This window comes from Passer domesticus, unplaced genomic scaffold, assembly GCF_036417665.1.
Source record: "Passer domesticus isolate bPasDom1 unplaced genomic scaffold, bPasDom1.hap1 HAP1_SCAFFOLD_63, whole genome shotgun sequence".
Classification (NCBI taxonomy): domain Eukaryota; kingdom Metazoa; phylum Chordata; class Aves; order Passeriformes; family Passeridae; genus Passer; species Passer domesticus.
Window position 1 is genome coordinate 241,693 of NW_026990166.1, and position 15,427 is coordinate 257,119.

The 15,427-nt window shown below is 52.5% G+C and overlaps 1 protein-coding gene across 2 annotated transcripts; it reads left to right on the forward strand.

Annotated features, from left to right (window-relative positions):
* Nucleotides 1–10,191: 10,191 nt before the first annotated feature.
* On the forward strand, nt 10,192–14,756 carry LOC135293007 (uncharacterized). 2 transcript variants are annotated; one of them, XM_064407014.1, is made up of 6 exons: nt 10,192–11,466; nt 11,971–12,048; nt 12,159–12,251; nt 12,904–13,029; nt 13,393–13,543; nt 13,684–14,756. In XM_064407014.1, exons 1-6 carry the CDS (start codon nt 11,376–11,378, stop codon nt 14,045–14,047), a joined length of 903 nt encoding a protein of 300 aa, XP_064263084.1. In that variant the 5' UTR covers nt 10,192–11,375; the 3' UTR covers nt 14,048–14,756. The 2 variants fall into 2 exon arrangements, with proteins under 2 accessions (XP_064263084.1, XP_064263085.1); XM_064407015.1 differs by lacking the exon at nt 11,971–12,048 and having other exon boundaries at nt 13,684–14,755.
* Nucleotides 14,757–15,427: the final 671 nt, after the last annotated feature.

Consider the following 15,427-nt stretch of genomic DNA (forward strand, 5'->3'; position numbering starts at 1 on the left):
TGGCATCTGTTCCGTCCCCTCAGGCGCTGAGCAGTGCCCGTCCCACGGGGCTGTCTGTGCCCGGCCCCAAAAGAGGCAGGGCCGGGGCTGTGGCCCCTGGGCTGGTGGTGCCGACTGCCCGGTGCTCAGCACCGCCCGTGCCGTGCCGGTGCAGCGTGACCCGGCGGGGCAGCTCCGCCTCGGCGCCTCGCCACCGCCATCCCGGCACGGCGGCTGGCCCTGGGCCGCGGCAGCCCCGAGCCGCACGGGCCCGGGAGGGACTGCCGGAGGTCCCCGTCCCCTGCGTGCCTCAGCAGACACTCCAGCCCCACTGCGTGCAGCAGGAGGGACACAAAGCACCTGCACGCTTACGAGAGTCCACAGCCCATTCTACATGTGAAATGAGACCCCCAACCGTGACATGTGCCTCAGGAGAGATCCCAGCACCCTGCACACCTTGGGAGAGATCCCAAACCCTCTGCATGCCTCACACAGGATTCCAAATCCCTTGCATGACTTGAAGTGGACCCCGATGATCTCCATGCCTCAGAGGAAACCTAAAATATCCCTGGGTGTGTCACAAGAGACCCCACCCCCTCGTGCACCTTACGGGGGACTCCAAAGCCCCCACGTGCCCTACAGGGAAGTCCAGGCCAGCTATGCCGAGTGTTTCGACCTGGAAATCAAGTCTGGTTGCACCTGGGTTGTTGTGTCTCTGGGGCTGCTCACCAGCCCTGTCGGACCCTGAGGCTACACAGCCCTTCCCTTCCCTTCCCTTCCCTTCCCTTCCCTTCCCTTCCCTTCCCTTCCCTTCCCTTCCCTTCCCTTCCCTTCCCTTCCCTTCCCTTCCCTTCCCTTCCCTTCCCTTCCCTTCCCTTCCCTTCCCTTCCCTTCCCTTCCCTTCCCTTCCCTTCCCTTCCCACCGCTGGTCACAGTGAAGCCATATGCAGAATAAATAGACTCCACTGTCGCCCTGGTTTTTAATATTCTGTCCTGGATTAGGGTCACTCTGGGAGAAAACCTCCAAAGGGGACCCCAGAAAGCAACCCCACATGGCCCCTTCCCCCCAGCGGTTCGGGAAGGATTCCTTGGAGAGAAGTGGAAAGAACCTGTTTATTTGACAGGCAAAACACCCCCAGCACACAAAATGAACAATACCAGATGACAATGCTTTCACCGATCTGAAAAGGATGACAAATTCAGAAGGTCTTTCCTGGCAGTGGTGGCTCTGCTGTCGCTCCCTCCGGCGCTGGGGATAGCTGCTGCAGCCACAGGATGCAAACTCTCGGTGTTTCCCAGGTCCCAGTCTGGAGCAGGTGTGAGTGGTTCCAAAAAGGGAAAGGAAAAACAGTCCAGGGAAAAATCTGTACTGCTTAGCTAAACTGACTAACAAGCAGAAGCCAAAAAGCAAAAGCAAAGCAGGAGCACAGCAGAAGCAAGAGCAAAGCAAGCAACAGCAAGCAAAGCAAAAAGCAAAAGATGCACTATGAACTGCACCGTCTGTCTGTCCTGCCAGCCGTGGGGGAGCAGGCTGATAACAAACCAAAACAAACCTTGCTCTTCAGGGCCAGTCGTGAAGGCACAGTACGTAATATCCAGCATTAACAGAACACACGATTGGGGATGCAAGCATCATAACCTCACCCTAGGACAAGTTTTTCTAAACCTTCTGATGTTTACATTCTTGTAAGAAACTTTCTCACACACATTATGCAAATAACGTATTGTTATGCATTCTTTTCTGCAGGAGGAGAACTTTGATGGACTGTTGGTTTGTCCAGTGTCATTGGAGAGGTGGCACTTTCACCCTCCAATCCACTGTCACTTTTGGAAATCTGTAAATGTTGGAGTCAGAAATTCAACTGCCCCCTTTTCTACCTTGGAGAGATGCGTGTCTGCGTTGTTTTATTTCATGTCCTATAGCGACACTCCACAACCTGATGTAGTTATGAAGTGGGTATGCGTGTCAGGGCCTGGCACAAGTGAGATGGCTCTCGTGAAAACTTGTGCCCCGAGCCCTGGTCCGAGCCACATCTTTGTTCACAAACCTGTTCCATATGCAATGCATTACACAATCTCTTCATGCACATTCAACCCCTGGCCCCGCCTGTCCTCCCCTCACATGGCGATGAGATCCACGCCCTTCTGGGCACGCGTTGTTTCCTGTGGTGGTCACACTGGGGTCTTTGGTGGTCTCTGAGGCCGAAGGCTGTGGTCTTGGTCATGGCTGAACTTTTGAACTTTTCTCCTTTGTGCGTGCACTGTGGTCCCCTGGTGCTTATCTGAGTACGTCTGTTGGTTTGGATCAGCTTGGAGACAGAGGAGCTCCTTAGTCAAGGCTTCCTGCATTCCCTGGTCTTCTCCTGGTGTTATGAGTAAAAAAGTTATCTGTAGCTATGATATTTTATTAAAAATCCTTTCCTAGGATTTTTCCCCTCCTGAGGAGCTGAGGGCCTCAGGAAAGAAATGTAAACAATAACTATCTGCTGCTGTGGAATGCAACAGGTGCATCTTCCATTGGTCCATGTGGATTGGTTTCACTTGATGACCAATCACAGCCAACTGTGTTGAGCCTGTGAGCAGTCACAAGGTTTTTGTTATGCATTCCATTCTATTCTTCTTCTTTGTAGCCTTCTGGTCATTTTTTCCTCTCTGTTCTTTTAGTATAGTTTTAATGTAGTATTTTCATAGAATATATAATAAATCAGCCTTCTGAAATGGAGTCAAGTCTCGTGTCTCCACACCTGGGGTGGTTGCCCCAACAAATTATCCATTTTTTTTAAGGCTGCAAAGTTAAACAGGTTGGGCCAGTTGTTGTGAGTTGAAGGGTTGACTATTTGTTGTTGATAGCTTCATGTTGCAATCACCTCTTGTTAATAGTTTTTCTTCAATTACCTGTTAATGGTTAGAAATCAAGCGCAGTTGTCCCCCTGCTGCTTCCCAGGAGCCTGCAGGTAGCAGGAGGAGGTGACATCAGAGCTAGTATGCAGATGAGAATGCATTTCACCAAATTTTGCAATTTTCCAGGAAAAAACCCTAAAAACAATGAGCCGACATAAAATTAAGTAACCTAAGTAAGGTCTAAAGGTGAGGAACTTAATTCAGTATCTAAGAATACTTAAGATCCTTTTTACTCCTCACCCTAACCTGAAAGGATGTCAGCTAGAAAGAGGACCTGGAATGTTAGACCAAAAAAGCGGAATTCCCACTACTCCCTCGAGGATGGAAGCCTCAGCTCTGCCTGCATACCAGCGGACACAGCTGCATCATCCTCCTCCTCCGTGCCACTCCTGGGAGCAGCGGGGGTGCGGGTGACCTGTCGTTTCTCCCCAACCTGAGCTGAATGTTTTTAATAAAGGCATTAAAAAGGAGAAAGATCTCCTGCCCTATTTATTACGCTGGTATTGTCCTTCATAGCAAGAAGCTTCAGAAATTTGCATTTTCCTATGCCCTTTGTACCATGGCAGAGGTTTCTTAAGTAAAAGGTTAAAATTCAACACATAATTCTACAATTTAAATTTTAAATGCTTAGTCCATATTGCTAACTTAATTGAACCCCCCAAAACCTCCATTTCAACAGCATCCCCTGCCTGGCTTCTGCCTGCCCACACCGTGGGCATCCACGGCTCCTGCTGGGCATGGAGCTCAGTCAGTGCTGGTGCTGGGTGGGCTTTGCTGCTGCTGCCACCTGGACACTGGGGTGACCGCTTGTCCTGGGTTGCAGTGTAAAGATGTATTCTAATGCCATCCTGAAGAGCTGCTGAAACCAGGAGGGGCATTGTTTCTTCCTTATCTCCTGTTAATGGGCCCACCAATGTCTTTCCACATGACTCAGAGATAACTCCCTCCCAGAGCCATTTCTGTTTCATGGCTAATCAAGGACCCACAGCATGAGGCAGAATGATATCAGCCCACTGTGAGATGCTCTGCCCATGGGGGAGGAGCTAAGCATCCCCAGCTGGATATAATCTGGGTTTTGGGACACAACAAGCAGTCTCTCCACTGGATTCCCAGAGGAACCGCCGCCCTTACCCACTGCTTTTCCAGAGGATGAGAGCTACCAGATTGTTTCTACAGGATCACCACTTCCACAAGTCCATTTCATCTGGACTGCTACCACCACCCTAACTAGCAGGGTGTCAGGCTGTATTCTGACCCTGTCAGTGGTTTTTCTTTTGTATTATTGCATGTATTTTGGTTTTTTTTTCCCCTTTTCCTAATAAATTGTATTTCTGACTTGGAGGCTTGTTGCCATGATAATTTAGGGAAAAAGCCTCGTGTCCTCATCCGAGGGGCCCAAGTTTAAACAAGAATTGGTGACCCCTAAACGTGTAAAACTGATAATCACTCCAAGAGTGACCATAGAATCTGGCCTAGAGCTGAAAAAATGAAACCCTGAAGTTAAGCAGAGTTCACAGCCAAGGCAAACAGGAGAACCTGTTAGACTTTCCTGGACATTGTGTCCAGAGACCGCAGAGCAGCAGAGCTGCACAGCTAGATCCACAAAAACACTGTCTAAAGGTACTGTTATTTTTTCCCTTCCTGAAAATCCTACCATTCACAAAAGGTGGGAAGAAAGTTAGAAAAATGTACGTTCGAAAGGTCAGGTTCCGTTTACTCGTCAGAGAAGAAAGTTATTAAATTCTAGTGCAGATGGAGACGCGAAGACAGAAATACTCATCATATGTGAGAAAGAGAGTGTTATGAATTTTTCAGATGGGCAAAATTTCATAGATTTTTTACAAATGTCATATACTCCCTTAATTTACATCTATGAAAATTCATAGATGCTGCCTTTTCGTGGACAATAGTCCAGCGTGTTTCATCCCCAATGATATATGAAATACACGTACAGATTTATTTCTTTATTTTGAAAAGATAGCACAATGCGAGAGACATCCTGGCTTGGGCGCGCAGTCGCTTTCTGTCCCCGCCAGCTTCAACACGAAAAAAGCCTCTCAAAGAAGACAAACCACAGGTTTGCAGCCCCCCCGCATTGCCCACAGCTGAACAAAAGTTTTTCTCCGCTCCCTTGGAGCAAACAGATCTACCTTCCCCCCCTGCTCCTTCTCCTGGGGGGGATGAAAAACCAAACCCGCCGCTTTCCGGGCCGGCCCCGCCGGCTTCGCCGCGAAATTCTCCGCTTCCCCCACCCCGGGAGGGAGCGGATCCGGCTCCGCCTCAGCCAGCCCCGCAGGAGGCTCCGCAGCCGGAGGCTCCGCCTCAGCCAGCCCCGCAGGAGGCGCCTCAGCCGGAGGCTCCGCCTCAGCCGGAGGCTCCGCCTCAGCCGGAGGCTCCGCCTCAGCCGGAGGCTCCGCCTCAGCCGGCTCCGCCCGCGGCCCCGCAGCCGCCCGAGCCAGCTCCGCCGGCTCTGATAACTGCGCCTGCGCCGCGGCACCCGGAACCGCCTCCCGCCGATCCGCCCGTGTTGCCAGGCAACGCGATCAACAACGGTGATTCCCCGGCTGTGCTGCTGTCCCCGGGAGCTGCAAGAGCTGCCTCCTTGTCTTCTTCCTCTGCATCCCAGCCGGCAACTGAATTCGCAACGGTGCAGGCGGCGCCTGCGCGGGCCGACCCCGTTCCGAGCCCGCCGCCCCCGCCTGTCCCGCCGCTCCCTGCCGATCCAATTGCAGTGCATGAGCTTGCTGAGAATAGTGCTGAGCCCATGGGATCGACTCAAGAGTCGACACCAGCGCCCGTGCTGCCCGCACCGCCCACCCCAGTTGTCCCGCTGGTTTCCGAAGCTCCATCAGTCGCATCAGACCCTGCGAAGAGCCTGTCCTTCCGTGGAGGAGGCGTGGCCCTCCAGCTGACTGCAGGAGCAGTTTGGCTGGCTGTGTTTAAAATCAGTATGGTTTCTGGGTCACTTTGCGTGTGGTCGGGGGCTTCTCCCTGGGGGTTGGGGTGCCTGCCTTCCCCCGAGCGCCCCAGCGGCGTGGGGGAGTTGGCTCCTGTGGCATCTGCCTCTGGTTCCTAGCCCAGTGGGGATGGGGGTGGTGCCGAGGGGCAGAATGCAGGAGAAGTGGCATTTGCATTGCAGGAGCAAGGGAAACAGAGCAAAGCAAGCATTGCTCGCTTGCTCTGGAGACAGGAAACCCTCAGATCTGGGATGACAATTCCTGAGAAAACTTCTCTTCCCGAGCTGCCGGTGTGCAGCGGTGCTGCTGGGGGGAGGAAGCATTGGGTCATTTCTGCTCTCAAGATGCTGGCAGCATGGTCCTGCCAGGTTCTGAGCATGCAGAGCCCGCCTCACAGGCTGCTTCTGGGCCGTTTGGCTCATTTCCCTGGGCCGGGGCCACTGCCCCGTCCAGTGCTAGGTTTGGGGACTTTGCTTTCCCCACAGGGACCTGGGCCACCATTCTGTGAGCCAGGTCTGGGTTCTCTGGTCCGCCCACCAGGACCAGGGCCACCCAAGGGTCCTAGAGACCCTCTGCTGCTGCTCTTCTTCTTTTGAATAAAAAAGAAAAAATAATAATAAAGAAAAGTGGAAAGAGCTAGCAGTTCAAAAGCATTGAAAAGTCAAAAATTAGCCTCAGCCCAAGTGGTTCAGTGAAGGGCTGTGGCCAGGGCATTCCAGAATTTTCTCTCTGAATTGTTTCATGACTGTCAATGAATTGTTTGATGACTCTTGTTTTCTTTAGCAGTTCTTTGTTTCAGAATTCTGCAAGCCTGTTTCAGGACCAAAGGGGACTTCCAGAGATGTCAAAGAAGAACATCTTCAGTCCATGGACTTTGTCCTGAAATTCAGCTGCTTGGACTTAAAACAATGAACTTTCCTTGCATGAGTTTTTGCATTTTCTTATATTTTAAGATTGTTTTAGCGATATGATATAATTAGATGTTTGTTAAGTGAAGAATTTCCCTGAATGTTTTACAGGTGAAGAATTTCCCTGAGCATTCCACATCAGCAGATGATTGAGATTTTGATTGGCAACAGATGAACCTCAAGAGGTGTTGTTCTCTCTTCTGCAAAGCCCCAGTAGAAGAGATTGCAAACATTTATTTTTCTATTTAATTTAATAAATTTAAAAGGGTGAGATGTTGCCATGATATTTTAGAGAAAAAGCCTCTGCTAGGACTTTTCCTGTCCTGAGGAGCTGAGAGCCTCAGGAAAGAAATGCAAACAATAACTATCTGCTGCTGTGGAGTGCCACAGGTGCATCTTCCATTGGTTCATGTGGATTGTTTTCAATCAGTGACCAATCACAGCCACCTGTGAGAAGGCTGTGAGCAGTCACATGTTTTTGTTATTTCATTCCTATTCTATTCTTGTCTTTGTAGCCTTCTGATCTTCTTCTCTCTGTTCTTTTAGTATAGTTGTAATGTAGTATTTTAGTATAATATATAACATAATAAATCAGCCCTCTGATGAAAATGGAGTCAAGCCTCGTGTCCTCGTCCAAGGGAACCCAGTCTAAACAAGACCACCAAACAAACAACAACAACAACAAAAAAACCCTAAAAAAAAAACCCCAAACAAAAACAGAGTACTTGAAGCATTTCAAGAAGTTCCCAGACTGAAATTTGTGCCCCAACATGACAGCCTCAAAGTCTCTGTGGCGAGTCAGGAAGCTCAGGAATGAATCTGCAGGGCTTGGATAAACATCTGGGTCACTTCGCGTGTGGTCGGGGTGTGCGTCCCCCAGAGCACAAGCAGCTCCTCAACAAGACTTCAAGGCTGAGGGACAAAGCTTCCCCCTTCAGCGCTCCACTCTGGAGGATTTTGTGAACAGCTGGCTAGCTGACAAAGGTCACACTGATATAATACCGTTAGTTAAGCAAGAAGGAGATGGGTATAGGAGCCAGCAGTCAGTGTCTAAATCAGGCAAGGGCACTGTGCCCTTGGTGCAACATCAGGATGGGGGAGAGGATCGTTAGTTAGAAATATGAAGAAAAGATGTGGACAGCTGCAACACAGTAGCCACAAGAATGCTAAGGTAGGCGTAGTTAGCTGATAAGTAACTAACCAATAATGAGCTCGCCTTTTGCAATATGTATTGGCCTCATTAACACCAATATAAATGTATGTGCCTATCAATAAATTTTTGAGATTTGCTGATCACTCATACTGAGTGCCGCATGTCTTCCGCCGATTACCACAAACTTTGATGTGATCTTTTGCTTGAGCGAGTGTGGCAGTTGCAGGCTCCTTTATTCCTGTTTTTGGACTTGACTTAACTTTTAGTTCGGGGAGATTAAGACTCAGGCAATATAGATGTGGGTATTTCCTGCTGGATTTCTGAAGTGATGGAATGTAGGAAGGCCTTCCAGGTGGAAAGAAGTGACGGAGTGCCTGTCTCAGATGAAGAAAGCGAGGCACTGCAAGAAACCAGCATGCCAGGGCACTGCTGTCCTGGGCTCACGAGTCCGACTGACGGTGGTCCTGCAGGCCTTTGCCCATGCCTGCTCCAGCTGGGCCATCTGCAGCCAAAGCTGGAGGTGTGAGTGCAGCAAAGCTGCTGTCCAAGGAACGCAGCACAGCTGCTGTTGAGGCTGACTGTTGCCTGCAGTGTGTGGGGAGGATATTGCCGGCAGCAATTGCCAGAGAGATGCTTGAAGGCCTCTCTGGACAGTGGGCTTTTGGGGGGGTCCTTCTACTTCTTGCTCGGGCGGTAAAGACTGTCCCAAGACAATGCTCTTCCCTTTGAAGTGATGAAGAGGAACCACTGAGCTCCTCAGCCTTGTTCCTCTCCTCTGCTCTCCACAGCAGCTCCAGCTGCGCCTCTGCGCTGTCTCTCATGGGCCTCTCTGAGATAGCAGCAGCTCTGAGATAGCCACCTCCTGAGAGGGCAGCCCAAGGCTCTGTTCAGAAGAGAGCTGTGCCTCAAGCCTTGAAGCAAGCCTCACAAACTCTTCTCATATAGACACCCACACTTGCAGCCTTCCAGATGCACAACTGAGAGCTGTGGGACATATGCATGCTCATGCCCTGCAGTGCCCTTTCTGAAATGCCTCGGCTGCTTCTGAGGGAGCTGACGTGCCACTGCAGCAGCAAAAGAGCTCTGGATTCAATGGGGTCCGGCAAAAAGTGTGCCTGGCATTTGCCTTGTGTGTTGCTCTGTCCAGTGGCCAGTGCCTTGGTTTGCCACCTCATCCCTGCTCTCTGCCACTGGGGCCGGGAGGGGCGGGCCCGGGGCTGTGGGGCTGTGCCGGCCCCGCTTCCCGGGCCGCAGCTCCAGCTGCCGCCGCTGCCTGGGAGCGGCCCCGCTCCGGCGCCAGGGCCGAGGCGCCGGTGCCGGGCCCCATTGGCCGCTGTCGTGCCGCCGCAGGAGAGCTCCCCGTCGTGTCCCGGCTGCAGAGAGTGGCTGCCGGGGCGGTTCGCCTGGGAGTCTGAAGCGAGCATGGCCCAGGGAGCGGAGCCGAGAAATAGAGACCCAAGAGACAGGGGCAGGAAGCAGAACGGAGAGACAAGGGGAGCAAAAGAGGGCCAGGGAACGGGGCCGGAGCTGCGGGAAGGGGCAGCAGGGACAGAGGAAGAGACGCAGAATGAGCAGGAGGGAGCAGGAGAGAGCGAACGCTGGGCTGGGGCGGGATGGAGACTGTTGAAGAAGCTTTGGAGGGACAACAAAATAGAGAGCGAGTGGCAAAGAACAGGGCTATAGCGGGCAAGCAAGGGACGGGCAAGTGGCTAGAGCAACACACAAGGAGAAGCCCAGGGGCAGTTTCTGTATGCACTCCAGTAAAGCCCGAGGTGTTTTCCTGCTGCAGTGGTCGCTGCCAGCCAGCGGCAGCAGCTGGGGCTGAGGCCCGGCAAGCGGGGCCGGCACAGCCCCGCAGCCCCGTGCCCGCCCCTCAGGGCCCCGTGCGCAATGGTGGCAGCAGGGGACGAGGAGGCCGCGGGCTGCGGGCAGCGCTGCCGCCCCGCCGGGCCACACGCCGCGGGCGGCTTCAGCAGCAGCACAGGAGCTCTGGGGACACTGGTGCCACAGCTGGTGACGGGCTGCCGAGCAGCACAATGGCGCGGAGCGCGGTAAGGGAGAGCCTGGGCGTGTGGCCCCTCAAGGAACAAAGGAGGGCCGTGTTCATCGGTGCCTCCCCTCGGGCAGGAATGGAGGGCCCCAGATGGTGCTCAGAGCCAAGGCCAAGGCAGCTGGGCAGCTTGCCTGGGTCCTACGTAGGAAGGAGATGTCACCAAGACACCCTCCAGCCTGCTCTGGCCCTCTGCTCATTATGGGCTGTGGCCTTCACGGTGGGCAGTGATGTGTGCTTGATTCCAGAGGATGCCATGGGCCGAGTTTCTGCAGCTTGGCAGCTGCATAGGACTCTTACGAGCCTTGGAGAGAGACCCGAAGGGTGGAAATCTGTCAGTGCCTCTTTGCTTGCAGCTGGAAACACCTGGGGCTTAAGTGGTGCTTCAGGGACAACTGTACCAAAGGTGCTCTAGAAGGCTGTCCAAGAGCTTCTGAGCGTAGGTTGCCTGGCACACATAAGTCATGCATATTTATTTGCCAGAAGAGCTGCTCGGCTAAAAGGCCAGCAGTGTTACCTGATATCTGCAGCAACCAAGACATTTGTGTGTGTCCCGTGGCGGTGCCTGATGGTGTCCGAGGACAAGGCAGAGGGAGCTCAGGGGCTCTGGATGACTGCTTGAGGGATCTGGGCCGCATGTGGTATTTTCTTCCGCCACGTGCAGTGAGCCAGACCCAGGAAGGCTCTAGAGGTGAATGGCCGGCAGCCTGGCATTCCCAGCAACAGTGTGGGAGTTTGACCGTGGGTTACTCTACAGGACAGCAGGCCTGATGGTGGCACATGGGCTACATCTGCCTCAAAGGGAAAAAGGCTCTTGGCTCCAGAGTTAGCAGGGCTCCTTGAGAGAGCTTTAAGTAGCATTGGAAGTGGAAAAGGGAGTAAACCAGGCTGACGGGGGAGATGCGTCAGCACTGCACAGCCATGTTTGCGTGACAGTGGAGGATGGAAGCAGTGCTGCCATCAAAGGTCATGAAAGTGTAGCAGAAGTCATGGGAAAAGCAGGTTTTTGCCACAATTCTTGCAGACAAAAATACTACCAAAGAAACACTCTTGAATTTGGGCTTTTTACAGCAGCCTTCATCCAGGTCTTCTTCTAGGGAATTTCTGAGGAATAAGACATGAGTGCCTCTGCATTCCCATGCACAATGCTGCCTCCAAAATACTCCAGCCCTTCTCCATTTGGCTCCTTCCATTCCTGTGCAGAAGAAGGAAATTCAGTAGAGGGGAGGTGCAGGAATTCACAGGCAACGTGGGCGTACATTGGGGCCTTCACAGCCATCACTTTGTTATGAGGTCACAGAGCTCTGTTTGATGTCAGGTTCCAGAGCCCCACTGTGCTCTTCAGTGCTCGCTCTGGGCAACACTGCAGCAGCAGCAGCAGCAGCAGCAGCAGCAGCAGTAGCAGAGTGTTTCTAGCAGGGGGGATCATGGTCCTGAGCCGCTACCTCCTGCTGCTCTTTCTCGTGGCCCTGCCAGCCCAGAATGCCCAGAGTGCTCCAGCAGCTGGGCAGGGAGCAGGTAGGCAGGCAGGGGCCAGCACACAGCCCTGGCTGGCAGCAGCGGGGCCGGGAGCAGGGATGGCTGAGCCAGGAAGGCACCACGGGGCAGGCCGAGGGGCAGAGGCTCCGGGGGAGGTGTGAGGGGCTGCAGCTGCTTTAGGGTGCAGCATGGAGAGAGCTTCCTAAGGAGCAAGGATGTGGGGAGGGTCGGGTCAGGCCCGGAAGCTCAGCACCAGTTCTCCATCACTCAGCAGTGGCTGTCCGTCCCTCCGCTCTGGTTGTCCAGCCTTCTGGCCCAGCTCCAGGGCTGACCCGCACACAGATCGTGTGGGCATGCCACGGCTTTTCCCTTCATGTGGGAGCTGCCAGCTCAGTGTCCCAAGGGCAGCCAGACCCCCCTGCAGCTGTGAGGATGCAGACCTGCCTGAGCGTGCCCTAGCAGTGCCTCCCACATCCAGGCCTTGAGGTGTGCCCATGAGGGCAGTGCACGTGATGGTAACTTCTTGTGGGTGTTTGCTTGTAGTTGTGGACACAGAGAGTGCTCTTTCAGCCCCTGAGCGAGGGGCAGATACCGTGCTGACTCCGAGCTGGTACCTCAAGCGTGAGTAGTCAGTCTGTCCTGCCTTCACAAAAAGGGAGCCCCTTTTCCCTATTTTATTCATGAGAAAAATACCGTCATAGGTTAACGTGCTTTTGTAAATCTAACAATAGGGATGAACGATGACAAGGTTCCTGAAGAGTTCCCTGAAGGATTGCCGGATGTTCCAGAGGAGCTCCTGGCAGCCTTGCATGAAGCCCCATCTGGTTAGTATATCCCACTCTGTTAACCCTGGCAGCCGGGAAGCTGAGCTTTTGCTTCCTGTAGGCATGTGCTGTATCCTGGACAGGCAGAAGCACTCAGTCAGAGTCTTGCTGCAGGCCCACTCCATTTCACAGCTCCTGCAGGGAGCCCTAGAGATGGTCCAGCACAGCCTCTGCTCGCAGCTGTGCTTCCAGATGACTGCCAGGGGCTTCTCCAGCTGCTGCTGCAGCTGTAGCATTCCTGGCCAGGGCTGCTCTGTGCAGACATTGGCATCCAGATGTTGGGCAAAGGCCAGTGCTGAATTTGGGTTGGCCACATACTCAGCACAGCATGGAGGCAGCAATGACATCAGAGCAAGCCTTGGCTGCCCCTTGCAAAGCTCAGGCTCAGGGACGGCTTGAAGCTGGAGTCCAAGGGTGAGGGGGAACCTGAAGGTACTCCTTCTGTGGGTCATTTGGTTGATTAAGTCTTGGCTGGTTTGGGTCTGCACTTCTTGTTGCACTGCAGAAAATCCAGCTGTCGATTCCTCCTGTCTGGGGGGGGGACAGCGGCCTCGTCAGCGCCGCTTGCCGCAATGCCCAGGCCATGGTACCGTGCTTGTGCTGAGGGGCAGTGGCTTCTGGTTCATGTGTGCAATGTTTTTTTTTTCTGAAGAGACAGATTCTGAGACTGTGCCGGAGACCTTAGCAGTGGAAGAAAGTGACACTGTGCCAGGCTCACATGAAAAAAGAGAACCAATAGAGGACACCAGGACACTTGCTGAGCCTGAGGAATATTCAGGTGAGTGCTTGCTAGATGCTGTCTTGGGCAAAGAGCAGCATTTCTGCTGTATCCCTGCAGTGCTCTGCATGGGTGAATTGCAGGTGCCCAGCATGCAGCCCAGGCCTGCAGCCCGGAGGAGTAGATGGGGCAGTGCTGCTGCCTGGCACACACTGGGCTCTTGTGCATGAGAGCTTGATGGGATCCCTCTTGGTCCCTGATGCTAAGACACCAGAGCCAGAGGAAGCCATCTCTGAAGACAGCATCAGATGTCAGTTCTGATCCACTAGCAGTGCCAGTCCTTGGGCATCTGAAGCACACTGTGGGGTTATGCCTAGTGCAGAGCACAAACGCTGACTCTTGCATTGTCTCTGCTCCTGCCAGGGTCATCCGCTGGGCAAAAAGCTGAGACTGCTGGACACCGTGACCCGAGCAAGTACTACATCCTAGTAGGGACAGTAGCAGCCTCAGCTTTGCTTCTGCTTGGGGCAGTGTCTGGCTATCTAGTCATGCATCAGCTGCTGAAGAGAGACAGGTGAGTTATTAATTGCTGCCATTGGCAAGGAAGTCTTTGCAGCATGCAGGAGCGCCCAGGCGGCTCCTAGCAGGGCTCTGAGGAAACTGTGCTCCAAATTCCTATCTGTGAGGAGTCTTCTTGGAAATCTGTTTCTACAGGAGGAGCCAGGAGGACAAAGAGGCAACAGGACAGGACTGGGACTCTTCCTGGCAAAGCTGTGGTCAGCCTAGAGGTGAAGCAGAGTCAGGAGAAGGAGCGGGAAGTGGCGAGAGAGCCCAAGGCAACGGGTTCAGGGACAGCTGCCGCCTGTTTCCTGAGCTCTTTGCAGCAGAGCTCGCCCAGCTGTACAAGAACATGAGTGCAGACCCGTCACCTCTGCCCACCTGCTCCTTCTGTGCTCTGGCTGACAACGCCTCTTCACGGGACCACTGGATTTCCCTGGAGTCACCTCAGCCCACAGCATCCTCTTGCCCCTCCTACCAATACCTGCAGGACTACCATCTCTTAGAGGATGATGATTAGTGATAGTGATAGATGATTAGTGATAGTGATAGCCATAAATAGTGATAGTGGTAGTGATTCTTTTAGTGCTAGTGATAGGGACACTTGATATTAGAGGGTGGTGGTTGTTTTAATGATAGTGATAGTTAATATTAGAGGATAGTGATGGTTTTAATGATAGCGTTAGTTAATATTAGGGGATAGTGATTGTTTCAATGATAGCGTTACTTGATATTAGAGGAGGGTGATTGTATTAGTGATAGTGATAGTCATAAATAGTGATAGTGGTAGTGATTCTTTTAGTGCTAGTGATAGGGATACTTGATATTAGAGGGTGGTGGTTGTTTTAATGATAGCGATAGTTAATATTAGAGGATAGTGATGGTTTTAATGATAGCGTTATTTGATATTAGAGGACAGTGATTGTATTTAGCGATAGTGATAGTTAATATTGGAGGATGGTGATTATTTTTGTGATAGTGGTACATTTAGTGGTAGTGATACTTGGTATTAGCAGACAATGATTGTTTTCTTGATCTTGATAAATAAATATTTTTCCAAAAGCAGTAAGTTCTTGCCTGCTGCGGCTGTTTCTGTTGGGGCAGAATGCACAGAGCTGGGAGCAGGGCTGGGGCTGTAACAGGAGCTCTGAGAAACTTGCACTGCAGTGCAGGAGCTGCTTGTGCCACCTCAGCCTGCTTTCCCAGCAGTGGCCGTTCACAAAGCTTTCCTGCACCAGCACGGGGACACGCTGGCTAGCAGTGACATGCAGAAACTTCTCTGGGAGCTCATTTGGGATGCTGGCCTGAATCAGGAAGGTCTGGGCAGAGAGGGAAAGATGTTCTGCGAGGGATGGCTGTCCAGCAGTGAGCACATCAAGGAGACCCGAGGTGGTGACTTAGGTCGTGGCAGTCCCTCCCCGAAGAGCTTCAAGAGAGGAGCATCAAGGAGCGGAGAGCTGGAGCCGGGCTGTGTGAGAGGGGAAGGAATGTCCTATCAATCACAGGAGCCTTCTTAAAAATTAGATGGATAACAGCGACTATAATTATAATAAAAATTACAGTCTTGTCGCACGCAGTATGGGAAAAAAGCCCAGAGCTGGAATGCAACAGAGAACTTTTGTGGAGGATTTTGTGAACAGCTAGCTAGTTGACAAAGGTCACACTGATATAATACCGTTAGTTAAGCAAGAAGGAGATGGGTATAGGAGTCAGCAGTCAATGTCCAAATCTGGCAAGGGCACTGTGCCCTTGGTGCAACATCAGGATGGGGGAGAGGATTGTTAGTTAGAAATATGAAGAAAAGATGTGGACAGCTGCAACATAGTAGCCACAAGAATGCTAAGGTAGGCGTAGTTAGCTGATAAGTAACTAACCAACAATGAGCTCGCCTTTTGCAATA